General features: G+C 45.5%; 2 protein-coding genes across 2 annotated transcripts in view; both read right to left on the reverse strand.

The window, feature by feature from the left end:
• Window positions 1–2,295: 2,295 nt before the first annotated feature.
• Window positions 2,296–3,744, reverse strand: dmrta2 (DMRT-like family A2). The gene is made up of 2 exons (XM_068743329.1): window positions 3,303–3,744; window positions 2,296–3,173 (listed from the first exon to the last, which is right to left on the reverse strand). Exons 1-2 carry the CDS (start codon window positions 3,670–3,672, stop codon window positions 2,296–2,298), a joined length of 1,248 nt encoding a protein of 415 aa, XP_068599430.1. The 5' UTR covers window positions 3,673–3,744.
• A 14,079-nt stretch (window positions 3,745–17,823) lies between these two features.
• faf1 (Fas (TNFRSF6) associated factor 1) overlaps window positions 17,824–26,799 on the reverse strand; it is a 48,298-nt gene continuing 39,322 nt past the window's right edge. The window contains exon 19 of the mRNA XM_068743265.1: window positions 17,824–19,778. Coding sequence (XP_068599366.1) covers window positions 19,695–19,778 — 84 coding nt within the window. The 3' untranslated portion in view covers window positions 17,824–19,694. The remainder of the gene's footprint in view (window positions 19,779–26,799) is intronic.

Consider the following 26,799-nt stretch of genomic DNA (forward strand, 5'->3'; position numbering starts at 1 on the left):
TAAGCAGCTGCTTAGGTCGCTTATAGGCTGGGCCGGCCGCGCTTGTGTCCTCTGCTTCCCTTCTTTGACTCGAGCTCGTCCCCTCCTGTGCCAAACCACGCTTTATTGGCGTCTTCTTCCCATCAACCTTTCAGCGTTCAAAGTTTCATCAGAGCTGTGACGCCACTGGAGAACATTGGCTGTGCTGACATAAGATAACCAGAAGGTGGCGCGGCTGCACTTTGGCATTTGCCTCGTTTTCTCTGGCGCCTGTGAAATCCAGAGTGGATTAGAAAGTCTTGGCAGAGGATGCGCCCATTAGTTCAGGTGGATGTGGCATCCAGTCAATATTTACATTCCAGGATGTGTTTCATATCAGATTCTTCTCTTCCACAACCCAACACGATTTCCCACTTATAATTTAAGTTCCCACAGTTAAGATGTGGTTATTTTACCGGAAATAACAAACTATATATTTTATTATTATTATTCATCTGAGTCTGTTTTGTTTTGCACTGTTATGAATTTGTTTAAACTTTGAGTTTATGTTGTGTTCGTATATTGTTTTTATGTGATTAATCGTTGTGACAGGCCAACACTGTACATTAAACTGCATGCCGAGTTTCTCTGACCTAATTCGATAATTTAGGGTTTATATAATAGGTATGTACTTATTATATAAATATGTGAAAACCAAACAATGCCCGTCAACCCGAAACCGACCGGACTGCTCCTAATTAAAGTAAATGTTTTATTACTTAATATGCCCAATGAACCAATGAAGTCGGGCCTGCTACACTGTAGCAGGGGTCCCCAAACTTTTTCCTGTGAGGGCCACATGATGCAGCTACAGCATCACCACAGACGGATGCGTCTTAATATGCCGAAGAAAAAAGGATGCGTTGTCCCATTCTGTCCAACCCCCCTAACAGTTATTATAGGAAATATTGTTTAATGCCAAAACCAACACTTCATGATATGCGCAATGTGCGTAAACTCTCCGTTCCAGTCGTCCCCGTGCTATTGTCACTGTGCTACAAAAATATCAGTAACTTTTATATTTGCCAGAACAGACACGGAGTCCCGCCAGAGTCGATTAATAGAAAATATGTACAAGTTTTGTGGCATAATATCGATCTGATCAGTCTCCTCTTATTACAGTCTTCAAATTATTATAATTGTCCGTCAGCCAGGTTCGTCATGATTAATCTGTCGCTGGTGGCAGCAGCCGGTGGGGGGGGGGGGGGGGGGGGGGCACGGCACTGTAGTTATTAGAATGTGTTTTTTACTTTTTATTCTTGAAAATTTAAATAGTAAATATATTTGACTGTTGTACTTATACTGGTGAAGATATCCGGGTGTTTTCTTTTGACTGTGGTGCAAAAACCGCCAAAAATATGTACACATTTGAGTATGAGAGTTTGTAAAAATGTGTAGAAATGTTCTACATCAGTAATTAAATAAATGTCCGCTTCCTTTAAAATAACATTTATTTCCATATTCATACAATGTGACAGCACAGCTTGAAACATTTGAAGAGGAACTGACTTGATCCAGTCACAAAATATTTGAGCTGACTAACGGATAGGGTAAAAGAAAAGTGAAATATAGCATTTCATATTACCAAAAGCAATATACAATACAGGCAGCTGGAAACGAACTGAAAGCCAAACAGGTGAGTTAAGTAAAATATACATAACAAAACGTGATGGCATTTACACATCATTAGTTCAACTTTTACATCAGGAAAACAACTTAACATCCGGTTATAATAATTTAATCCCCCCTCATTTATATTCCATGCTTGTGAGAAAAATGCACATTTATTTATTTTTCAATGTATTTATTTTTCTTTCAGTTTCACAAACCAGCTGAACATTTTGAATGCGCTTTAAAAAGTGAACTCTTAGATTAAAAAAAAAAAAAAAGATCTGCACCACTGACGTAAAACTCATCAGGCTAATTAAAACACATATATGCATAATTTTAGTCTTGTGTGCAAATCACTTTCGTTTGACTTATTTTTTTAGTTCATAATCTTCTCGATTTCACGTTATTCTTTTTATGCTTTTAACAGTTGGGGAATGTCATCCAAATGTCTGTACTCAAACATATAAAATAATTTATGAAAACTACACACGGGGCGGCTTAATTACTATTTTCTCATTTGACTGCAGGCCAAACCTGTCTATTATGTACAGTGATCTGTAACCAAAACACATCACAGATTTTGACCAACATATTCAACACTTGTGGGTGGCTCCAACACGGCGGCTGCGTGTATCTCTCTACTCTCTCCATTCAGTCCAGCGGGCCTCACTGCTTCTCCGTGGTGTTGTTGACCAGAGGCCCGTAGAGCCCGCTGGCGTAGCCCTGCTCTTTGTGCAACAGTGTCCTGTCCCTTATCAGGTCGCTGAAGGCGTAGTCCATCGGGGGTCTGAAGCCCAGGGTGGGCATCAGCCCGGTGGTGGAGTAGGGCGTCATGAAAGCCAGTCCGCGGCTGTGCGCAGAGTAGGCCAGCCGCAGTGGGTTCAGGCCCAGGTGGGTGCCCAGAGGGTATGTGCTGGGATCGGCGCCGAAATGGGGGGCGTTTGGCTGGAGGGGAGAAAACGCAGAGCGGTTACTGAGAGTCATGGCACCGGGTAACAGGGGCCTTGTCGGGGCGGCTGTGGACGGCGCGGGCTGCTGTGCGTTTTGGAGCATCCTCTCGGCGGTCCACGTTTCGTCCGGCCCGGCCTTGTTGGGCCCCTGCGCGCCGCTGTTGTTGAGGATCTGCTCGATGGCCTGCACCACGTCCTTGCCGCAGCCTTGCAGGACGAGCTCCAGGACGCTCCTCTTGTGGCTGGGGAAGACGCGGGTCAGGATGTCGATGGCGTTCATGTGTCTGGAGGCTGCGGATGACGGGGAGGGCTCTTGCTCGTCCTTGTCGGTCTCGGAGCCGGAATCCGAGCCGAGGGAGCTGACGGAGCCGGGAGTGTCCCCGCCGTCTTTTACCGGCTTTGAGACCGGCGAGCTGACGAACGACTCGCTGTCTCCGTTCTCCGAGCCCGATCCTCCGTGTCGGCCGTCCGGGGACGAGACCCCCGGCGCGGACTCGCTTTCGTTGGATGCCGCTTTCCCTGCAGTCAGCTTCGGGGTGGCGGATCCGGACAGATGCGTCTTTGGAAACAGTTCGTACTTCTGGATGCTCGAATCTGTTGAGACAATCAGAACATCAGAACCATAATGATGTCATTCCTGCTGGATCACACCTCCCCGACCCGGTTCCGCTGGGCCATCATTCCCTCTCCGGTATGTAACCGGTGATTTTTTTAGTTACTCACCGGAGTTACTTTCACTGCTGGCGGAGCCAAACAGCTCATAGTTGGGCCGCGGAGGGATGATGCCGTTGGCGGCGGCCAGGGCGAGTCCCTCCGCCGTCCCGTACAGCAGCTGCAGCTCTCGGGCTTCGTTCTCCTCTTGCGCCTGCTGCCGTCTCAGCGCCACCTGCGCAGCCATTACGCGCTGCCTCTCGGCGATCAGCGTGCACTTGGCGCACATGCAGTCCTTCCAGCGGCAGTAGCGCTTGTGGCCCTTCAGCGCAGACACCACGCCGTGGTTCCTGCATCGGGCGCACTTCGGCGTGCGCGGGTACTTATCCGTGGCGCGCAGGAGGAGCGGAGGGCCGCGCAGCAGGTTGCCGGCCATGGACATGGGGATGGAGGCTGCAGCCGCGGCCGCTGCTACCGCTCCTGCGTGGACGTGGGAAGCAGAGGAGACTGTGGGGAGATCCATGCCCGCGCGTGATCCTGATTGATGAAACAAAAAAAAATGGTGCTGTGAACGAATCGATCGGGTTTAGTGAGACTATAGCAAAGAGCAGATCACATCTGATGAGCGGTGATCGACATCTCTGGGCAACAGGTGAACTGGATTATCATCTAAAGCGTTCGCGTCGTGTTTCATCCAAAGAGAGCCGACACTCAGAGGATCGATCGTTCCTCTCTGAAAGTTAAAAAGGAGGAGTGGAGCTTGTTTCCCGCGCCAGCCGGAGACACTAACTTCCTCCAGAGACAGTCAGTGGATACAGATCTCTCTCTCTCTCCCTCTCTATTGTTGCTTCTACGTTTTCATTAGACAAATTTGACAACAAAGTGGCGTCTGTCATTGGCCAAAGGGGAGAAGGAGCGATCTGATTGGCTTTGCCTCTTTTTTTTTTCAACTGTGTCCGCCTGAGTTCTTATTCCAAATATCAAGTGTTAAAATTCTGAAGGAAGTTCCCGGAAAGATAAAATCGATGCAGTGTACCGGAAAAAATATTCTTTAGGACTTAAAACAAAGGACTTTGTTCCATTTATTCTGAATGACATGCTGCCAAATCAATCACAGACCGATATCCTAATCATCTCACCAATCAATATCACAATGATTCTCAGGAAATATTCTGTATCACTCGGCATGATCGATCGGTATGACGCGTTACCCTCGTTAATGAGTTTAAGTCTAAAGCCGAGTCTTGACCACGTCCTCGTCAGCCCGGGAGGTAAGTATCATTTATTTTATTGCTCGGTGTGGATAAAGCCTATTTTTGTTATTGGCTTCAGAACGGGAGCCTATCGATAATTATTTAAATCAGTGACTTGGAATGTTTAGAAAGTTCGGAGGAACGAAATCTGTTTTACATTTTCATTTATTTCGCTTATCTTAAAAACAATTGTGCATTAACTATTCTTACGTTGTTTTTAGAATACTGGTTAAATATTAGCTGCATTGTCACTATTTGAATCCGCATTATTTGTATTTGTCATTGATTAAACGAGGATGTGAAACCAAAGATTTCTGTCTTTATTTTGCTTTTTTTTTTGCAGATTTTCACGATCTAATCAAAACATATCTATTTATTGTTCGCTTTGACGCGTTAAAAGAACATTTCTTCTTTTCTTTTTTTAAGTTGTTTATTTTTTTTTCCACAATCACGCAAAGTCGCGCAAAGAAAACAGGATTTGTTTGCTCTTTTTATGAGATTGATTATCCTGCATTTTTTTTTATTATTATTTTAAATGCTATGTTTTTTCTTTTACATTTATAATTTTAGTATAGTTTACTTTATAATTAATATCAAACAATATAGTATTATCATTATTATTTTATTATCATCATCACCTCTGAATCCTCCTATTCGGACACATTACATTTTGTTTATTAATCTTAATTTGTGCGCCTCTGAGGACACACAGAAGATTGTGTTTATTTATCCCTGTTAATAATAATAATAATAATAATAATATTATTATATTTATCATCATCATTGTTATTGTTGTTAATAATATAGGTGATTCTTCATTCAGTGATTTACAGCGTTATCAGCGGGAGAGGCAAATAACTGCAATCAGAAATGATTACTGTTTACATTTTTGAATTAAAATATAAATTCTATAACGTGCGCGTGTCGCAGCGGGGGGTGCGTCGTCCTCCCTCCGCCTCATATTGCTGATATATATATATATACATATTGCTGATAATGCTATAATGCGTCCAGAGATTTAAGGAGCGCTACAAAAGGGCAACTGAATGCGAGCCACCTGCTTCCTCACCTGTTCGCCCAGGAGATGCTTAATGCAGATCGAAGAGTTATAGATGTTTTTTAATCAACAATTGTCATTTCCTTGGAGGGTGGCAACAACAGTTCTAGAGGAGAACTTGAAGCCGGAGAATAAAGACGTGTCTGTGGGACGTGCAGCTCTGCCCCTCCTCCCCAAAGCTCATTGTTGACTTTCTGAATCACTGTAAGCAAATGCCATCTGTTTCCCTCTGCGCTGTCAGCTGCACCTGAATTACCAGCCAACAGGCTAATAGCAACGATATTAAAACTACATCTTTTTGACATTCAAAGTAATTGTCTGCATGGCCGACGGTCTCGCGTGGACGCGCGTCCCGCGGTGCGAAAACTGTACACGAAGCTCTTTGGAGAAATTAGAGGCCTATAAAGTCACCTCAAAATAAATGATTTAAAAATACAACAGCGTGCACCTCGGTGCTATGACGTGATGGCCTGCACACACACACACGCACACGCACGCACGTGGACGTTCCTTGAGCGGATATATCAGCTCTAATCAATTACCACTCTTGATAAGATAAGATTCCATGTGACGATTACTTGGCCTTGACCGGTGTTGACCGAGCTATGTTTGTCTGAGAGAACTAACGTGCTCTGCGTTGAACATTATCACAAGCAACGTTCCCTCGAAGGTGCGCTCGTGCGTAATTACGCACAGCTGATACGGTCTTCACGCAGCGAAAATCTACATTCCGCACAAAAGAAAATCCAACCTAAATTGAAAATAACATAAAGACGTAAAGATTCATTCCGTGCTATTTTCCACCGTGAGTCTGAGTGTCCGGTGACTGGCTGATCCGGATAATGATGAGATTCACATGTTTTTACGCAGCTAATAGACGCCATTGTAAACGGAGTTCCAGGACTCTCGCGGGACCACAGAACACACATCCTTTGCTTGTTGATTTCATCTGTTTTATTTGTTGATTTTTATCGCTTGTTTTTATGTTATTTATTTTTATTGTGCACTTTGAAATTTGCTTTCAAATGTAAAGTGCGTTTAAAATAAAATGTATAATTATGATGTTGCTCACAGTCGTCCGAGGGACTGCTGAGGGAGTTTGTGTGTTTGCTCAGACGCATAAACAATTAGAGGGAACACTGATCGCAAGTGAATTAATTCTAAATCATGTCCGCTCAAATTAACTCTGAATGAACCATCACTGATTCCATCCGAGGAGTTCATTTTTCGGTAAAAAATATGCATTATGATAGGGATTATTTCACTATTATTCCTCCTGGACCAATTAAAACTTCCCGTCGCGCAATTAAACGTGACTGTGGGGACTTAGAAAATCCAACATTCTTTTAACCACTTCATTAGGCATTAGGCCTATGCATCAAAAACTACGCGATGCTTTCATTTCTTTCAGGCAGGCCACAGACGAGTGGGTTTTTAACACCCTTTTAAAATGCCAACAAAAGGCCATGCTTGACCCAACATATGTAGCAGCATGTTTCCGCTGCCCTGCACCCCGGCGCGGCTTTCTAGCGGGCTCTCTCACCGCCGCGGCCCCGCCTGCAGCCCGGCAGGGCCCGGCAGGGCCCGGATCCCCTCCCGCGCTCTCCCGCTGCATGCAGCCGGGCCCGGCCCATAGAGGCAGAGGTTAGAGTAGCAGTTAGACAAGGGGCCGCGAAGAAAAGGAACGCACGGGGGTTTTCACAGCATTATTTACACGCTTCACGGGAACACCGGGTAGACCCGGGCTTCACAGACAAGAGGCTTTTAACCTGCCACTTTACTCCAGCTCCAGTGCGCCGGGGAAATGGATCAAGCGAAATGCATTCCTGCAAGGCCAAACTCAGGGGAGCGTTGCAGCACGCAAGCTCACTCAGGTCTACAGCCAGGTTTTCTGCCTCGCGTAAATCTCACGTACACACTTTACTCAGAAAGACACGCGCACTGTAATTATGATAAACATGAATGGAAGACGGATCTATGCTTCTAATTAAAGTGTTGCACCTCTGGTGTACTCTGAGCGTGTATAGTATTCTATCCTCAGTATATAATGCAGTATCTCTAGGTTCAAGGATGATTTTTAATATTTTTCACTTGACTTTTCCTTTGTCAGATCATTTTTCCCGAATTGGTTATCGGTATATTTATTGGTTAAATGTAATCGGTTACACCAAAAGAATAGACCCTCGACTCCAGCCGTGCTAAAGCCCCAAAAACAAACCATGCATGCACGCAGGCTGAATTTCAGCAGGATGGTTTAAGGCCATGCGCATGCGTGAGAGTCTCTCACTCCTCACCCGATATAATGACGCTTAATTGTAAATGGAGGTTATATATATATATATATAAAGAAAAAAGCGTCCTTCCATGCCAAAGCGGTTGGCCAGCGCTCTGGCAACTCTCCTCTCTCGGGTTTGTGCCCTGGAGGGAGGTTGGCGCGGATTATCTGGTTAATGAATGGGCTACAAGTGTTCATCAACACAGCGAGATTATCGGAGTCTCGCTTTCCCTTCTGCGAGCCATACAGTGGCATCTAACTCCAGCCTGAGTGTGTGTGTGTGTGTGTGTGTGTGTGTGTGCGTGAGAGAGAGAGAGAGAGAGAGAGAGAAAAGAGGGACCTGCAGCCAATTAAAACGCGCTCTCCCCTGCTCCATCCCTCCACATCTGCCTTCTTTTCTCCGCCGACGAATGGCGCAGAAAAGAAGGAAGCTGCTGAATAGGCGCTCATTGAGATCACAGATGGAGTATGGCTTTCTCTTTGCTAGAAATTTGAGAAACACCATTGTCCGCAATCAAAACTCAATGTGTTCTCCTACAATGGCGCCGGCTTTGAGCTCGGCCGCTTCAATTGGCCTTGTTTTTGAAACTTGGAGTGTTCAGCACAAAGACTTGGCCCTCCTAAATGTCACCAGTGTGTGTGTGTGTGTGTAACCAGAAAACACAATTCATATGAAGCTGTAATTACTCTCATTCTCGCCACTGCACCGATTCAAGACTCCACTGGCCCATTTATTGCTTCATCCCATGCGGCTGATAATCCGAATACCGCAGCTCTTCATCAGGCCTCGGTGAGAGGATCGTTATATTTAACTGAGCTGACAGGACGAGGGCCGCACTGACGTCATAAGGGAAAAACGCAACTGGGCCATTTTAATTATTAATTACTGCGCAGTCAGGTGACGAGGTTAACCTTTGTTCGGGTATTTTGTTATTTCCTGTTAATCTTTTATTAAAACTTTATTTTACATTCATCTGTATTTAATTATCGCCCTATAGAAAAATATAAATTTGCTATTTTCACCTGTAAATACTTAGAATTTTGTTTTGTACTATTGTGGCGTTGGGAATATGGGGCCAAACAATCCGACCTTTGCCAACAACGCCACTGTAGGACTTTCAACCTAAAGATCTATTTTTTGTTCCTTTGGTCCCCAGCTCGTTTTAGCGGGTTTCCCACCCACAGGTCCGCTCACAGTGACGACCAGCACGGCATTTAATACTTCAAAAATCTTTATTTAATCCTCTAAAAAACTTCCTTAAAAACACTCTACCGACACCCTTAAAACCGAATTAATCAAACAAAACTAACAAAAGAAAAGAAGAGGAGAGGAGAGACAAGGCAGCGACAGTCTACGGCCAACCTGCCTTCGAGACGGGGAAAACACAAATGAGGACACGGGAACGAGGGAGGGGAAGTACCTATATACGCCCCTCCCCCCAATCAGTGGCAAATGGGCCACAGGTGCTCCCTCCCACACCTGCCTGCCCAATTAACGCCAATCATCCGGTTACATTCCTCAGAGTTATCGGTGCCCCACCGATAAATCATAAAATATAAAAACAAAACGGTTTTATAAAAAAAACACCAACAGTAAAAACCCGCCCGAAGGTCAGCGTCTGAGCACTAAACACACCCGCGGCCCCAAACGAACAGCCGGAATAACTCTCAGTCTGTTCTTCTCGCTGGTGATTCCTTCACAAAATGTCTGGCTCTCACGCTGAGCCTCGCCTGGTCATTCCCCCCGTCCTCAGAGGGGCATCAGACGCAGCCACGCCGATCCCGCCACACCGATCCAGCCACGCCGATTCCGACGCGGATCCAGACGCGGATCCAGCCACGCCGCCACGCCGATGTCCGCGCTCCGGCCTCGCCTGGGCTGCATCCCCCTCCATTCGCCGACGACCATCAACTGCCAGAAGCTGCGTCACCCGGCCCTTAAGGTCCCGCAGTTCCTGCTCCATCACTGGAGTGCTCTGGCTGTCGTCTCCCAGGGTCCATGGAAGGGTCGTCTGCTGCCAAAACCACTGCCTTGGCTCAAAAACAAACAAACAAAAAAACGCAAAGCTAGCTGCCCCACTGCACAGGCTGGTTGCTGAGCTAGCTGGAAGTAAGCAACGGAAAGGCCCGGGCCCACTGTCTGGAGAAGTGTGGTCGGCGGACTGTGAGAGGGCCTTCACTGAATTAAAAGCTTGTCTAATAAGTGCACCCATCTTAGCCTTTGCTAACTTTGCCCTGCCTTTTATTCTAGAGGTCGATGCCAGCCATAATGGACTGGGAGCTGTCCTGTCACAGGAGCAGGATGGAAGAGTGAGGCCGGCTGCTGACGCCAGCCGCAGCTTACACCCAGCGGAAAGGAACTATAGCTCCATGAAGCTGGAGTTCCTCGCCATGAAGTGGGCTATGGTGGAGAAGTTCAGGGAGTATCTGTGGGGTCACCAATGTGCTGTCTGGACGAACAATAATCCCCTGAGCCATCTGGAGACGGCTAAACTGGGTTCTACAGAGCAACGCTGGGTGGCAGAGCTGTCCGCCTTTGATTACAGTGTCCGGTATCGCCCAGGCCGCACCAACATGAATGCAGACGCCCTCTCCAGGCAGCCAACTGGGGCACAGGTCGTGAGTCAGATGCTGCCTGGTACTGCCGTACCACCATGTGTCCAGGGGGCTGAAGAAGAGCATCAGCACAGAGGCGTGCAGGCGGCGGTGATTGCCCTCCCTTCTCGGTCTCCAGGTGATCTCCAGGCACTACAACAGGGCGATCCAGCTATTGGAGCTTTTCACCACTTCTGGCGTCACCAGCGGGTGCCTACTCGGGTGGAGAGGGAACATTTGCACCCTCAGACCCGTGGCCTGATACGGCAGTGGGACCGTATCGTGCAGAGAGATGGGTTGCTGTGCCGTCGACTCTGCCGTCCGGATGGTGGGGAGGTGTTCCAACTTCTCCTGCCTGAGTGTTTGAGGGGGGAGATTCTTCTCCAGCTCCATCAAAATCATGGACACCAAGGCATCGAGCGGACTTTGGAGCTGGTGAGGCAGCGTTGTTTCTGGCCTGGGATGGATAAAGATGTCAAGGACTGGTGCCAAAGGTGTGAGCGTTGTGTCCTGGCGAAGAACACCCAACCGCAGGCCCGTGCTCCGATGGGACATCTTTTGGCTGCGGAGCCCAATCAGATCCTTGCGATAGACTTCACTCTGTTGGAACCAGCCCGGGATGGGCGGGAACTTGTTATGGTTTTGACAGATGTGTTTTCAAAATTTACCCAGGCTGTGCCAACTCGGGACCAGAAGGCTTCCACGGTGGCTGAAGTATTGGTGAAGGAGTGGTTTTATCGCTATGGCGTTCCAGCACTTCTCCACTCTGACCAAGGGAGGAACTTTGAAAGTGCCTTGGTTCAACAGCTGTGTGACCTATATGGGGTGCGGAAAAGCCGGACTACACCTTACCACCCACAGGGTAACGGGCAATGCGAAAGGTTTAATCGGACATTGCATAACCTTTTGCGCACCCTTCCGCCTGACCAGAAATGCCACTGGCCCTACCACCTACCTCAGTTGGTGTTCAGCTATAATACCACGCCTCACCAGTCAACGGGTGAGTCCCCCCATTTGCTCATGTTTGGTCAAGAACCTCGCTTACCTGTCGATTTTCTTTTGGGTCGTCTCCCTGAGCCATTAGCAGGGAGGGTATGCGACTGGGTGGCCGAGCATCAGCGCCGACTGCACCTCGCCTTTGATGGCGTCAGGGGAAGACTGGGAACTGCAGCGGCACGAAGGAAAGAGCGGCATGACCAAGGTGCCCGGTGTGAACCGTTCGAAATTGGTCAAAGAGTTTACCTGCAGGACCATGTGGTGAGAGGGCGCCGAAAGATCCAAGATGTGTGGGGCTCCACCATCTACCAAGTGGTGAGGGCGCCAGGGCCAGATGAGGTGGTCTATTCGGTCGCTCCAGCGCGGGATCTGACCAAGGTGCGGAATGTGCATCGGACAATGTTGAAACCAGCTTTGACCCTGCCCCATGACACGCCAGAGGAGGAGCCGCAGGATGCCCCTGAGAGCGGGTCTGAGCTGGGTGAGGGGGACGGACTGTGGGTGGTTCTGAGACCAGGTGGGGATCCACCTACACCTGGGCAGCCAAGTTCTCCACGCAGAGCGCGTGCCGTTCCTGCGCCAGGGCCTGCAGGGGGCCTCATCTGTGGTTCCCCGGACCTCAGAAGGTCTTCCCGGACCACTGCGGGTAAACATTCGAACCCCCATCGCCTTCCAGGATTGGTGAGGGGTGAGGCGGACAGGGCTGCTGCTTCTCAGGTGCTGGGGGCTAGTAGTAGGGCTGCTACCATTTTTAGACCTTGGTCGTAGGTCAGGTTTTTGTCTAGTTGATCGGTGGGGCACCGATAGCTCGGAGGGGGGGAGGAATGTAACTGGGTGATTGGTGGTAATTAGCAGGCAGGTGTGGAAGCACCTGTAATCCATTGCCACTGATGGGGCGGGGCGTATATAGGCGCTTCCCCTGCCTCGTTCCCGGTCTCACTCCCTACCGTCCGGCTGAAGGGAGCGCCAGCGGGAGTGAGCCAGCTGGGTGTGGTCGTCTTGAAGGCAGGTAGAACTGACTCCGTTAACACGGTTCCGTGACATCTCTGGGTAATGCTCTTAATTACGGGGGTTTATTTTAATTCAGGTTGGCGTGGAGGGTCACTGCCTTGCCTCTTTGTTTGTGTTTATTTTGTTATAGACCTTTCTTTTACTAGGTTGTTAGCTTCCTGCATTGCATGTGTGTGTCCGTATTGATTCGGGTTATTCCGGCGGGTGGTGGGGAACTGTTTAGTTATTCTGAATGTTTTCCTTTGTGAGTTTTGTTTAGACTTTAGTTTGAGTGCGTTTATATTTCTTTGTTGGGTTTTCTTTTTTTGCTTTAACAGTAGCTGCCACCATTTGTCTAAACCCTGGTTAATTCGTTTTAAAGTGTTTTTAGTGGAAGCTTGTTTTAGAGGATTCAATAAAGATTTTTGAAGTATTAGATGCCGTGCTGGTCGTCACTGTGAGCGGACCTGTGGGTGGGAAACCTGCTAAAACGAGCTGGGGACCAAAGGAACAAAAAATTAGATCTTTAGGTTGAAAGTCCTACAGTGGCGTTGTTGGCAAAGGTCGACTCGTTTGGCCCCATATCCCCAACGCCACACTATACCACATAATCTTTACAATGGATGCACACTTAAACACTTTAACAGACAGAATATTTGATGTAATTAATAAATATATCTATATAGTTATAACTAACATTAATGAATGCTTTTGTGACTTGTCATAAAATTACATTTCCCCATGATTTTATTAAAACATTTTTTTTGTGTTTCATGAATTCAGTCGAATTCTTAAACTCATACCAATTTTTTTTTCTTTTGCATCTTCTTGTGGCGTTGAGCATATGGGGCTAAACGAAATGTTGCCAACAACGCCACTTTAGGACTTTCAACCTAAAGATCTATTTTGTGTTCCTTTGGTTCCCAGCTCGTTTTAGCAGGTTTCCCCACCCACAGGTCCGCTCACAGTGATGACCAGCACGGCATTCAACAATTCAAAATATTTATTTAACACTCTAAAACCTTCCTTAAAAAACTCTACAAACAAAACTAACAAATGAAAAGGAGCGACAAGGCAGTGGCAGTCTACGGCCGACCTGCCTGCGAGACGGGGAAAACACATATGAGGACACTGGAACGAGGGAGGGGAAGCACCTATATACGCCTCCCCCCCCAATCAGTGGCAAATGGGCCACAGGTGCTCCCTCCCACACCTGCCTACCCGATTAACGCCAATCATCCGGTTACATTCCTCCCCCCCTCAGAGTTATCGGGGCCCCACCGATAAATCATAATATAAAAAACAAAACGGTTTTCTCAAAACAGTCAAAAACTGGGCATCACCCAAAGGTCAGCGCCTGAGCCCCAGATACACCCGCGTACGCCACAAAAATGCGGCCCCAAAAGAACAGCCGGAATAACCCTCAGTCTGTTCTTCCCGCTGGTAATTCCCCCAAATGTCTGGCTCTCACGCTGAGCCTCGCCCGGTCGTTCCCCGTCCTCCGCGGGGCATCAGACACAGCCACGCCGATCCAGCCACGCCCATTCAGACGCCCATCCAAACGCCGCTCCAGACGCCGATCCAGCCACGCTGCCATGCCGATGTCCGCGCTCCGGCCTCGCCTGGGCTGCATCCCCCTCCATTCGCCGACGGCCACCCGCTGCCAGAAGCTGCGCCACCCGGCCCCCAAGGCCCCGCAGCTCCCGCTCCATCACTGGAGTGTCCTGACGGTCGTCTCCCAGGGTCCCTGGAAGGGTCGTCTGCAGCCAAAGCCACTGCCTTGTCTCAAAAAAATAAAAAAATAAACAAAAAAACCCTACCGATGCCGTGCTGGATTGTGATCCTGCCGGCAACGCCAAAATGTGGCGTTGGGCATATGGGGCTAGAAGATTGTTGCCAACAACGCCACTTTAGGACTTGCAACCTAAAGATCTATTTTTTTTTCCTTTGGGTCCCCAGCTCGTTCTAGCGGGTTTCCCGACGGCACTTATACGCACAGGTCCGCTCACACTGAAGACCAGCACGGCATTAGTGCTTCAAAACATCTTCCGGTTACATTCTGCTGAATTTAATAAATATTAAGTAAAAATATGCATTCCCTTATTAAAAATGTTCCACTAATTGCATCCCGACCAGTAGGTTAATTGGAACTGATTGTATATTTAAATCAATGTATGGTTTTACTTGTTCCTCTTTTGCTGTTGATTCACTGTGATTGCAGGCTGAGCATCATGAAGTACTGCTCTTTTTTTGAGTTAACAGTGAATGACTTCAAAGTATCCGAGACATTTAGGGCCTTTCAGGAATTTAAACACATTTTAAAGTTATACGTTTTAAATTGGATTGGTTACATGGCTGCAAGAAAAATGTGTCCTGTTTTTTTTATTTCCAAGATAAAAGCCATGAATCTATTGTTCCATTATCAAACGGCACTGAACAGGGAGACAGAGAGGGAAGAGATGATCCCTGATTTTAAACTCAACAGTTTAACACTTCTGTTTCTTTGGCCAGCGCCTTCATCTCTGAGAAAGTAAACTTGGGTTGACCCTCTAGGTCTGGGATACGAGTGGAGATCCTGTGATCCAAGGAGCCGCCATTGCTCTGAGATCTCAGCGAGTTCCACTTCAAAAGGAGGGAGTGGCGATCACTTTTGTCAGGAATTTCGCTCCCCTGCCATTGGGCTGCATTCTTGACCCCAGCAGAGCTGGTTAAACATCATGGACAGCTTCCCTCTTTTGTCATCTGGGAATCAAGACAGCAACCTGATGTTACCACCACAGAATCTGTCACAGGGAAGCTGACAGAATAAGATCATTATACCACACAGCCACTTTCTCATATCCCCTGTTAGATCCAAGGGGTGCTGCTAAAGGACCACTGATTAAGACATTCAGCCAAAGTGTGACTAAAATGTCAAAAAAAAGACCCGGAATAAACATTCATGCGTTATCCTTTCTAAAAAACAATTGGAAAAATTATATCACGTTTCATATAAATATAGCTTCTTCAAAAATTTAAACCTTAAATTAGTTTCACTGGAATATGTTGAGTATTTATTTTTTTAAAAAGTGAATCTCTCCGCATGCTTTAAAGAATCTGTTAATATCACTGCTCTTTTTCCAGTCGATGAATCCCAATCGAGGGGAAGAAAAAAAATCTGAGAAATAAACTCCTTTCACCCTTCCCTCAAAAAACCTGATGACTTTTTAGTCCCATCAAAAACAAACAAACCAGATGGATGACATGTTAGATCAGGCATACCGGAGGAATATCATTACGTCTCAAAGGGATATCCAACACCATCAACATCATCATCAGCTGCACCAGTACATGCTTGTGCACATTAAATTCTGAAAGCTGCAGGATAGAAACTGTAATCTCACACATGAGTGAAGCTGCAGTATGCACACCTTCCCTCAAGAGGCCTCGGCCCAACAGATGAGCAGCGATGTACCGGCCTTGTCCTTTGCCTAAAAGCTTCACTGAGCGCTCCCTCGCCCCGAGCTGCATGTGTCTGTGCAGCCGACACACAGACACAGTGATCCGTCTGTGCAAACAGCATTTAGCATCAGCTCAGGAAGAAACGGGAGTTAAATCCCTGGTGAAATCAGAGATGACATTTCTGGGGATTCAGTCATTGAGGAATTTTGGTTTCGATTAATCAGTGATATTTGAAGTCAGTCTCCATCATGTCTTCTGCTGCTCTGTCATTTCCACAGTGAGTCAGAATCAAGGCCACGTCTCTGGCTTCCCAGGGGCGTCTCTGAAAAGATGCTCAATAAATGGATAGGCTGAACAGACCGCAAACATTTGTGTAAATATTTTCAAAATACAGATCTACATTTTCCTTCCTCTCAAGTTCTATACTTTTGTGAGGCACATGAAAAAGCAAAAGATCAACAACAATTTAAGATTTAACACCGAATGTCCTTGAAAACGACATTTGAAAATGAGGATCTTTTTATGATCTTTTTATTAAAAATCTCCAAAGAACCATAAAAAAATAAATAAAATAGAGACAGAAAGTTGAGCCACCGAATTCTTTAGTGTCTCCCAGTCACGCTTTGTCAGTGCCTCGAGCAACATCTCGTCCGGGGGAGCAATAATGTGGGGAAGTGTGGCTGGCTGAGCGACTCATTCCTTGCGTGAGAATGAAGTGGCTGAATTACCAAACACGTTCAACAAGAGATGCTTGTGTACTACACTCACAGTGCGTGTCATAGCTTTTCAAGGATAACTTTCAGATAACTGATGGCTAAATACCTTAAAACACAGTTCCAGACTTCCACCTATACCCACAACCTCACGTGATCTGATGGCAGCACGTTCTGAGACTCAGGACATGATAATGTTGCACACGTGGATTAACCCTTGTATTATGTTGAAAAATAATTACGTTGTTTATGTTAGGGTCATTTTGACCCGCACTGTGTAAATCCACTCAAAACAGTAAAAAAAAACGCGTTAAACCAATAACATCTTCATTTTAGATTATATGAACATTTAGAAAAGAGGTATACAATACATTTTTAATTCCAACACTATATTTAAGAACTATTTGAAGTTTTTTCCTCTTCATGAACACTTTTTTTTTTTCATTCGACTTGCTCCATTTCCTCAGATTTTCAATGTTCAACAGCTCTGGTGTCGCGGTTGTCAAATCGGATCACACGAGATATCATGTGAAATGTCTCCAGAGACAATGTTGCTCGAAGGATTGGCCTTCCATTCTCTTGATTCCACAGACTTGCAGTTGCTTCTCCCTTTGACCTGTAGACTCCAGCTAATACGAGAATTCCGATGTAAGCATGCTAGTCAGTCTGATCCAGTGGCTTCCATTTCTCTTGAAATACACGCCTTCCCTCCAAATTGGTCATGTCCAGTATAATCTTCTCTATTGGTGGGGATATGAAGAGCTGAAATGCTGATTGAATATCATCAACCCGTGTGACAGCAGATCTTGTAGGACCGGGAGTCCTTTTGATGACATTGGAAGATGACAGTCCACCTCGGCTTTGGTGTGGTGCTGTTGACCATTTTATATTACCAACTTTAGATGCCCATGTCCCCTCTGTGGATGATTATTGCTGCAATCCTTGGTTTTCATCTGATGGAGAGACAATGGCAGACTCGTCCTCTGAATCCTCCTCATTGGAGGAAAATTGACAATCTGGATCATCAATAACATTGTCCCCGGTCTCTGAAATCTCTTCCTCTGCATCACTAAAGCCAAAGTAGCATCAACTGTAAACCTTCTGGAGCTCATTTTTGGTGTGTTTGTCAAAGAGATGACATGAGAACAGTGACAAGGACAAGGGAGAAAAAGTTCCTCCTCTACTCACACCTGGGTCTCTGTGTCAAAATAGCTATTCAGAGAGAGTCAAAATACAAATAATTGGGCAAGCTAAATAAAGGACATAAAAGACATCAATGTTTATTTTGGATCTGAACAGTTTCTTACCCTCATTAAAGTGTCCGGGTCAAAATGACCCCAACATCATATTCGTATACAAAGTCTGCACAGACATTATACTACACATCAAGGTGTCCAGATTTTACACACAAGTTCATGACCCAAGATGAGGAAAAGTCACAAAATTGTATGACGAAAAATAAAGGATAACCAGTACTTTGGTCAACACGAAAACTGAAACGGGTCAAATTGACCCTTAACATAACATAAGGGTTAAGATAAGGTTGGCAGAGCGCTACTTCACAGCTAAAGGGACTCAGTTTGCTCCAGCAGCTTAATTTATCTTAACAAATCAACACAGAATATTTCTTATGAATTTGTTGTCAGTTTGACCTGTGTAAATATGATTAATAATTATTGCATTTAATCCATCTTCATTTAAGTATTAAGTTAATTAAGACCATCTATTTTCATCTCACAAGAAATTAATATGTAATTTTTAAATAAGGACTTCTCCAGCAAAGAGAAATCATAAGGTCTACGTTAATCTGTTGAGAATACAAAACTACCTAACAAATCTTTCCCATTTCTTCTTGATCTTTTTTCAAGAAGGGAGCATCCAAGGACTCAATCTGGCACATTAGCAACGCGGCCCATCAAACAGCCGCGCACTTTAACACGACTGTCAGGATCAGTTTCTGAGAGACGGTCGCTTGTTTAGTCGGCAAAAGTAATAAAATGAACATCAGTAGAAAAAGCCTACAACAATGTTATGCTTCTTCTGAATGAGACTTTGATTTGCACCATAACTCCCAGTAAAATGCCATGGTCTGGAAACGTATTTTTAAAATGACAGAAAATCAGAATCTATCGCTGTAGATTAGGAGTGTGTGTGTGTGTGTGTGTGATGATGCATTTCAACAGATTTCTGAGTAACACAAATTGATGTTCATATTCATATATTTTATATAATGTATATCAAACTAAAGCTAATACAGCATCAAACTTAAAAAGGCTCATGAGGAAAAAACAAAAAACAAAACAAAGAACTGAAAACTGAGCAAACCATTGGCCTGTGGATGTTGAGATTAGGGGTAGCATTAAGTGAGGGGGGGGGGGGGGGGGGGTGTCCCATCACATTGCAACCCCTGCATCAGATAGCGGACAGCGGGGCGGGGGTTGAAACTGGGGTGGGAGGGGGCAGAAAGGGGGTGAAGACTGGAGTCTGGGGAAGATCAAGGAGCAAATACAGGTGTAGATGAGACAGCCCGGGCCTCTGCAGGGCAGCATCCCTTCTAGCAGTTTATTTGACTTCATTTTTTTTAGTATTCTTTTATTTATTTCATCACACAAAAACCATGTTCTAAAAAAAAAAAAGCAGCCTCTGTGTTTGTCGTGTTGAATGTAGGAAACACAGGGAACAAGTCCATACTTTCATGACAACGATTTGTCTTCTCAGTCTTTCAATGCTGTTATCACACGGTGTTGCGTTTGTGTTGCGAGAGGAAACCATGACACAGCAGTTTGGAACATGACGTGTGAGAAGAGAGAGAGGGGGGGGGGGGGGGGGGGTGTTTGGCTGTGTGCTTGTGATACTGTCTTTGCTCCGCTGTGCAACACGTGTACACCAGGCATTCATGTTCTGCAACCAGGCCGAGGGCAGAAAGCTTACTTGCACTTGTGTGTCACTGGGTGTGCAAGCCAGTGTGTTGGAGTAAGTGTGTGTGTGTGTGTGTGTGTGTGTGAGTGAGTGAGTGAGTGAGTGAGTGAGTGAGTGAACGGTAGGCTCAGACAGGTGTGGCCTATGCTCGGTGACTAGTGTGTGTTCAGCCAGTTCATTAATTAATCAGTCAGTGGGTCCTCTCAGCAGCAAGACGGACACGTGCTATTCTTTAGCCTCCAGGAACAGCGTCTCCTGCGGGAACAACTTGGCCTCCAGCAGAGTCGACCCCGGATCCAACTGGGTGATCTGACAGGACACAAGGATAGAGGGAATATATTAGACAAATTTCAAATTACATACCTGAAAGTTAGAGCTGAACTAACCAGTAATGATGTAGTTGATTACTCAGTAACTTAATATTCAATCATAAAATACCAGAATCCAGTGAAGTCCCCAAACTGATTGTTTATTTCTACCACTAACTGAACTATCCCAACCAATCCCAGTCTACAGCTGATCTCTGGGTTGAATAAATTCAACTGGACTTAAAAAAAAAAAACAAAGCTTGAAGACGTTTCACTTCTCATCCAAGAAGTTTCAGTTCTGATGAAGAAGCCTGACAAGCTCAGCTGAACATTAATACATCTGATTCCTTCACCCTGGAAAAACACTCCTGGCAATTGGAGATACCAGTCAGTCCAAGCCGGTGAATGAAAATCAGTTTTTCATTGGGGTGTAACTTCTGACCTTCCACAAATACAGGAAACCCATTAGAAGGAATCTGAGTTCATGATCCAGATCTGGATCCATGTCAACATAGCAGCGACACATATGTATATTTATCTATTATTACAATCTTGAATAAAGTGGAAAAACAATCCATCCCTTACGCAGATCCAGATCATGTTTGGAATATATATATAAAAAAATGTAATCAAAAAGAAAAAAATCTAACTTGATGGCAGACAATCTTTTGGTGAAGGACGAGAATATACTTCCAAACTGTTTCAGCACCCCATCCACATTGTCCAAATCACTACCAGACAACATTAAACAAAGAGCTTAAAACTTCATGAATAAAGATTAATGTTACAGAAAGTCTGTTTTTTCAAACCAATATTTATTTTCAATGACATTTCACCACTGATCAATATCAAAGTGGACAAAGTCTGTGTCACTCTGCTGCTGAACTGTCAGTGATTCCCCACCATACATGTCTAGCCGACTGCAGAACAGTGCGGCTTCATTCATTGGGCGTGTGAATGTGTGTGCGTGTGTGTGTGCGCATATGGAGTGCATTATTCTAACATCAAGTCTTAACAGAAATCTCGACGGTAATCTGAGCAGCTAGCGCTTTGTTTCCCTATAAGGACAATCAAGCTTGTTTTCTTTTAAATGTTCCAAGGCAGAACAAACTGAGGGGGGGAGAGAGAGAGAGCGAGGGGTAGAGAGAGGTGCATGTTTGTCTGCTTGTGTGTGATCTTTGAGTGTTTTTGGTGGATACGAATGACTTAATTTCAGCCGTGACAAAGGTCAAACAGGAACGGGGCCGATGGCGCGGAGGAGAGAAACATTTATCCGGAAGCGGAGGACTAATGTCTCGCCACCCACAACGCCGCTGATCGAATTAGTTGACACGAAGGGGGCTTGTCCTGTGTTTTGTTTTTTAAACAGGAAAATCTGACTCTTTCTCCGACACCCACTGCCACAGTGAGCCTCTTAACTTGTGTGAGCTAATCACTGGAGGGATTGTGTTACATCGGGCCAATCTAACACCTGGGCCGGTGGGGCGGGGTGGTGCGACACCGAGATGTGACCAGGGCTTATCTGATGACTGCTACGTCAGCCCCTCTGATTAGGGCTCCTCTCCTAACCTCACAGTGGGGTAATTAACCAGCTCCATGTACCTGCTGTAGAAGGTCAGAGGGCAGCGGTAAAGGCCAGCCTCACAACAAGCACTGTGCTTCGGGAGGAGACAGGCTGTTGGGAATAAAGCATGAACTCTGACCGTGAACTGAACCACAACGTCACCTTCTGTAGATGTCAGCGTGGATGAGGCAGCTTTTAGGGTAATGTTTTAATAAAAGAACAGATTTAATGAAAAAAATACATCCATCCATCCAGAATTTGCTTTCAACAGTCCAAAGTAAATACAGTCAATGTTAGCTCCTGATTTGATTTAAAATTCTGTGAAAATGAAGAACTGAGAAAAGAGAGAAATCAGTCAAAGAAATCAAGTAAACTACTTGGAGAAGAATCAGCATCAGATGCCCGATCCATCCCCCTGGGGTGTTTGGAAATGTCACACCCTGAGCAAATGGGTGATCTTTGACTCCCTTTCTTTCATCTTTATGTAATGTCTTCAACGTTCAGACTCCTGACTTTCCAGCGGGGTATCAGGAAGCCTAATGCAGGCAGGGAGTGGCTGCCACACCTACAGTCAGCTGCCTCACAGCACAGAAGGAGCAAGCGTGAAGAGGTAAACTAGTGCGTGCCCTTGTGTGTGTGTGTGTGTGTTTGCTGCAACCCAAACCCATCCCATTGGTGGGGAAAACAACCAGCAGGGCTGCTGCTGTGTTCCTTTTCCCACCTCAGAGGCGGAGTGTCACAAATGGATGCTATGCTAATGAACTTGACAGGCTGTCATGACACCACAGCATCAGGTAGGCGTAAATGAGGCTTTGAGGTGGAGCAGGTGTGTGTGAGTGTAGATGTGTATCTGTGGAATATGTGGAGACGTGTGTGTGTTCTTGGTAAACTCAGGAAGTGTGTTTGGGCTCCTGGTGCACCAGGGAGAGTCATGAGGGGAGAGCAGCATCTGACTCTGAAAAGGAAAGTAGGGAAACAAGATGCCACACTGACACAGGAGACGGGCGCCATCGGTGATTGTTTACATTGTTATCCAATTAACAGGCCATAAGCATGGAGGCATCTGTCAACAAACAAAGCTGTTGTTTTTTCCTCTGCTCTGCCTAAGCCATATTCTCTCCTCCTGTGCCTACAGCGCCATGCATGCATGCATGCATACATACATAAGACAACATCCAGCTCTCTGCTTTGCAGTGTGTTTCTAACCACGAGTCAATATAATATTCATCAGCAAATTTAAATCAAACCAATGAGCCGAATCGGAGAAAGATGAAACTAATTTCAAAAGATTTTCAGATTAATTAAAAAGCCTTTGTGGTTTAATTTTGCGTTATTTTCCAGGTGTTAATTAAAAGTTCGTAAATTCTGCCTAAAAGCAAATTCAGGAAGCTCAGCATTAAAAATAAAATTAAAACAGGAATTGCATAAAAAGACAGATGGTCATTTTCAGCAATTTGATATTTTGTCTTTATTTCCCCATGAAAGACTGCAGGACATAAACTAAGGAGCTAATATCAACCCCTCATACCAGACACGATTAAATGAAACATTTCAACAGCAAAAGGCAAATAATTAACGCCTAAAATGATGATTTAAATAAATACTATAACTGTAAATCACCTGATCCAAATGAACAAAATAATAACTGAGGAGGGACACACACACACACACCCACACACGCACCCACACAGCTACACACACACACACACACACACACACACACACAGCTCAGACGTGAAAGAAAAGAAAGGGAAAATAAACACAGGCCCTCAAGATGTCCGCTTCCAACATAATCAACCGTGCAGCTGAAATAACGCATTTTTAATGAAGCCATTACAGGCCCTACTATGTTAATTAAAACCAAATAACTTGTCTGTTTTAAACTAGTGTTGTCAAGTGTTTATTTGGCCAATTACAAAAGCAGTGGGAGATCATTATCTGCTGCCAGGAGCATTGACAGCACGTAGCGCCAGAGTGTGAACAAAAAAGAACAGACCAGAATACGGCACTTCAAAGGGAGAAATACACCACACAGGCTGGACGGGAGGGGGAGGACTTAAGGAGGGAACATAAAAAAAACAGGGAATGTGGACTCGGAGGGGAAAAAAAGCAAAAGTAAAGTGACAGAAAATTGAGATTAAAAATGATATTTAATTTGGGAATTGGTTGAGCGGAAGTTGAGAGGCATCGCAAGAGACGGTGACTGTGTGATCAGGGAGGTACAGACAGAGGAGAAAGAATAAGGAGGGAAGAGGAGGAAGAGCGAGGGAGACATGGAGGGAAGGGGAAGGAGAAGACCTGAAGGTGAGGAAGGGAAAACTCTGCCTTTAAAACTCCCCCTCAACATGCTTTCATCTAAAAAAAATACTCCTGACGGTTCTTCAACAGAAAAAGTTCAATTAAATATTGTTCACCATTAAAATCAAAAATCTATCATTCTGCAACCGTGGTTGGTGTTGGAGTAAAGGTCCAGATGAGGTTTCATGTTCCCACGGTTGAATGATGGACCCCGACGCCCCGACAAACTGTCCTCCTCCAGCAGAACATTAAACTCCCTGAATGCAAATCACAATGAGTCGAGTGCTGCGCCGCTGTGGGGAGATTCTAGCAGTGAAACTTCTTTTAAAATAAACAGCAGCATGTCTTCCTGTGATTATACGATTCATTCAGATAGCAGGACAAGAAAACACATAACAGATGTAAAATCTATTTCAGTGCAACACGCAGCTTCTCCTGTGCTGCCGTTTATTTTTCTTGCATCTCTGGTTATGTCTGAGAATTATTCAGACCCGTTCACGGGCAGGGCTGGAGGATGGATTAGGAGAAGGTGAAATAGAGAACAGTATCACAGTGGGAAAACATTCACATCGGTTCAACAGTATTTGGTCGTCTGAGTGGCAGAGGAGGAAGAGCCCGGTGCCAATTATTATACCGGCAGCCTAAACATGTTCACCACAAGCTGAGGGAAGAAGATCTCAACAGTGATTTGTGCTCAAGTAGCAAAGAAAAAGCAGGAAATGATTGAATGAAAACCTGAAAACTGAAACACTAGAGTTCTCCCCCGCCTTCCTCTGACAGTCATAGAAACAGAGAAAGGGTTAGTTTCCTGAGCACGACTAAGCCTAGTACAAATGATGCCAGTGTAAGGCCTGCTGTAGCGCTGAAGAGATAAGCCGCTCATACCAAATGTTGAGGAAGCGACTCTGTCCAAAAACTGGAAACTATTCGACACCTCCACGCAAAAGGAAGGAAGGAAAACCCAGGACGTTTAGTCTCAATCTGTCAAAAGTTACAAACTGGAAATGAGCTTGCCGCCTGACGGTTTGGCCTCTATTGCAGGTCAATAAACATTCAGCCTAAAACATTTCCGCACAACTTCACTTGAGTTTCTCAGGTCTGAATGAGTCGATCTACTGATTTGTGTTGTGAAGTAGCTTAAACAGATCGTTCCATATATTGTGTATTTCTCAGAACATCTGTGTATAATCCTCTTTTAATGCTCAAACCCCCCCCTGTGTCAATTTCTCTTCTCCCGGGCGACTAACTGCTGAGGTGGGAGAAGGGAACACCTCGTGCTGTTCCAAGCTATCTGCCCAAGGCTGAAGTCCTTATCTGCAGCCTGAGTGGAGACAAAGCACTCCATTGTGTATTCCTGATCTTCAGTAGCCTATGTTTGTCAAATCATTCTTCGCCAGGTGCTTATCAATAACACACCAATCAGTAGAAGTTAGGACAGAGCCACTCTGTTCTTCTTGACCTTACTCACGATATTCATGAAGTATGACACCGCCCCCAGGGTGCGGTGCAGACATGTTCACCATTTATAAACTGTGTGCAGCTGGGAGAGAGGAGAGAGTTTCTAGAGCCGTGCGTGAGCTAACTACTCGCGCCTCTCGGCCTCTCCCAGCTGCAGCTGTCTTTAATAAATCTAATAATTACAGTTCTGCCTCGTTTCGTCTCTTCGGTGCAAGGCCTCTCTGGGTTTATTCATTTTAGACCCAACAGTGTTACGGATGACAAAGAGGGAACCAGCGAAAGAAAGAGTGACACTGCACAAAGCTGCTGAAAACTCAAAAGGCGAATGGAGGTTTCAACAGTTGTGCAGTATTACAAATGCAATAGTGGTCTATCGTCTATCCTCTGATCCTGGCAGAACAACAGTGACAGCGTCTGGACGGGATGGAGGCTTTCGATGCTCCTTCTCATTTAATTACAACACAGAGCTGCAGGATTAGACAGGGCCCTGTGTTCACAGCTTCATACTGGCACCACCACGGAGCTGATTCCCCGCTCTCGCCTCTCCGTTTTGAGGAATTATCTCCCATCTTCCTCTTTTTAATATCTTCCCCACTTGTCTTCTCTAACCTCCCCTCTATCAGACTGTTTCTGTGATTAAATCTCCTCTTTGTTTAGGCTTTCCACTTTTCGGATAGTTCTGCAGTCGCCATCCTCGTCTCGCTTCTCTACCCCTCTAATCCTGCCATCCTGTTTTTGCCGGAATTTCATCTGCGATGCAGACACATCTTTATCTCCGTCTCAAACACATGTTTACTCTTGATTACAAAGAGACAACTGTGAATCCTTTAAGTGACAAAGTTGTGAGTGGGGCATGTGTTTGCTTGAAAATATTTGTGCATGTGTTGAAGTGTGTGATTGTGATGAAATGAAGAGGGCGAGCTACGTGTTACTGTGTGTGTTAGTTTGAGAGGTGTTTGTGCCCCAGTGGTCTCTGCAGACTACGATGGCACAGTGCCTGGGCAAGCCTACACACACGCACATACACCCACCTCTATACAACCAACAAACACCCACCCACCCCTCCATATGCACTCCACTCATGATTAATGGAAATCCCATTTTTGTTTCCAGCAGCACGGCTAATTAAACCGGTAGTTAAAACAGTGCTCATTAGCTTGCTGCCACAGATCGCGGCGGCCAGGCCCTCTAATGACTGCTTGTAACCGACTGAAAGCTGCCGGGTATCAGCAGAGGAGCCATAGAGAATACCACTGTTAGTGCTGACAACTGTATCCTAACGCTGCCATGGTGCACTGTATTCACAACAGACTGATACTCATTAATATTCTCTGAATAATACGTGTGCACAGGTGGATGGATATACGGTTGGCTTAACTTTCTCCGTTCACAAGTACGGGTAGACAAAAGCAGTGCAGAGAGAGGCAATAAAGATAAAAAGACAAAAATAAATCACCAATCCTTCCGATTGTTTTAACTATTGTCGATGTGGCAGCCATGACCTGAGGTTCAGCCCGGAAAAGCCAATTACAGCTGTGGATCTGAGCAGAAGAGATGTGAGCCGAGGCCGAGAACCCTTCATAACCTGCTGCTGCTCTTCTCCAGCAGAGGCTAATTTAGCACTAGTTTTGAAGGGGCAGATAACTGTTATGAAATGACAGCAAAAAATGAAGAGTTGGACTATTAAAGCAACTACATTTGT

The sequence above is a fragment of the Brachionichthys hirsutus genome, chromosome 9 (assembly GCF_040956055.1).
Source record: "Brachionichthys hirsutus isolate HB-005 chromosome 9, CSIRO-AGI_Bhir_v1, whole genome shotgun sequence".
NCBI lineage: Eukaryota > Metazoa > Chordata > Actinopteri > Lophiiformes > Brachionichthyidae > Brachionichthys > Brachionichthys hirsutus.

Coding starts and splice junctions, on each gene's coding strand:
- dmrta2 (XM_068743329.1), bottom strand. CDS start 3,672: ATGTCCATGGCCGGCAACCTGCTGCGCGGCCCTCCGCTCCTCCTGCGC. Junction 3,174..3,302: donor CAGCAGTGAAAGTAACTCCG/GTGAGTAACTAA, acceptor TTGTCTCAACAG/ATTCGAGCATCCAGAAGTAC.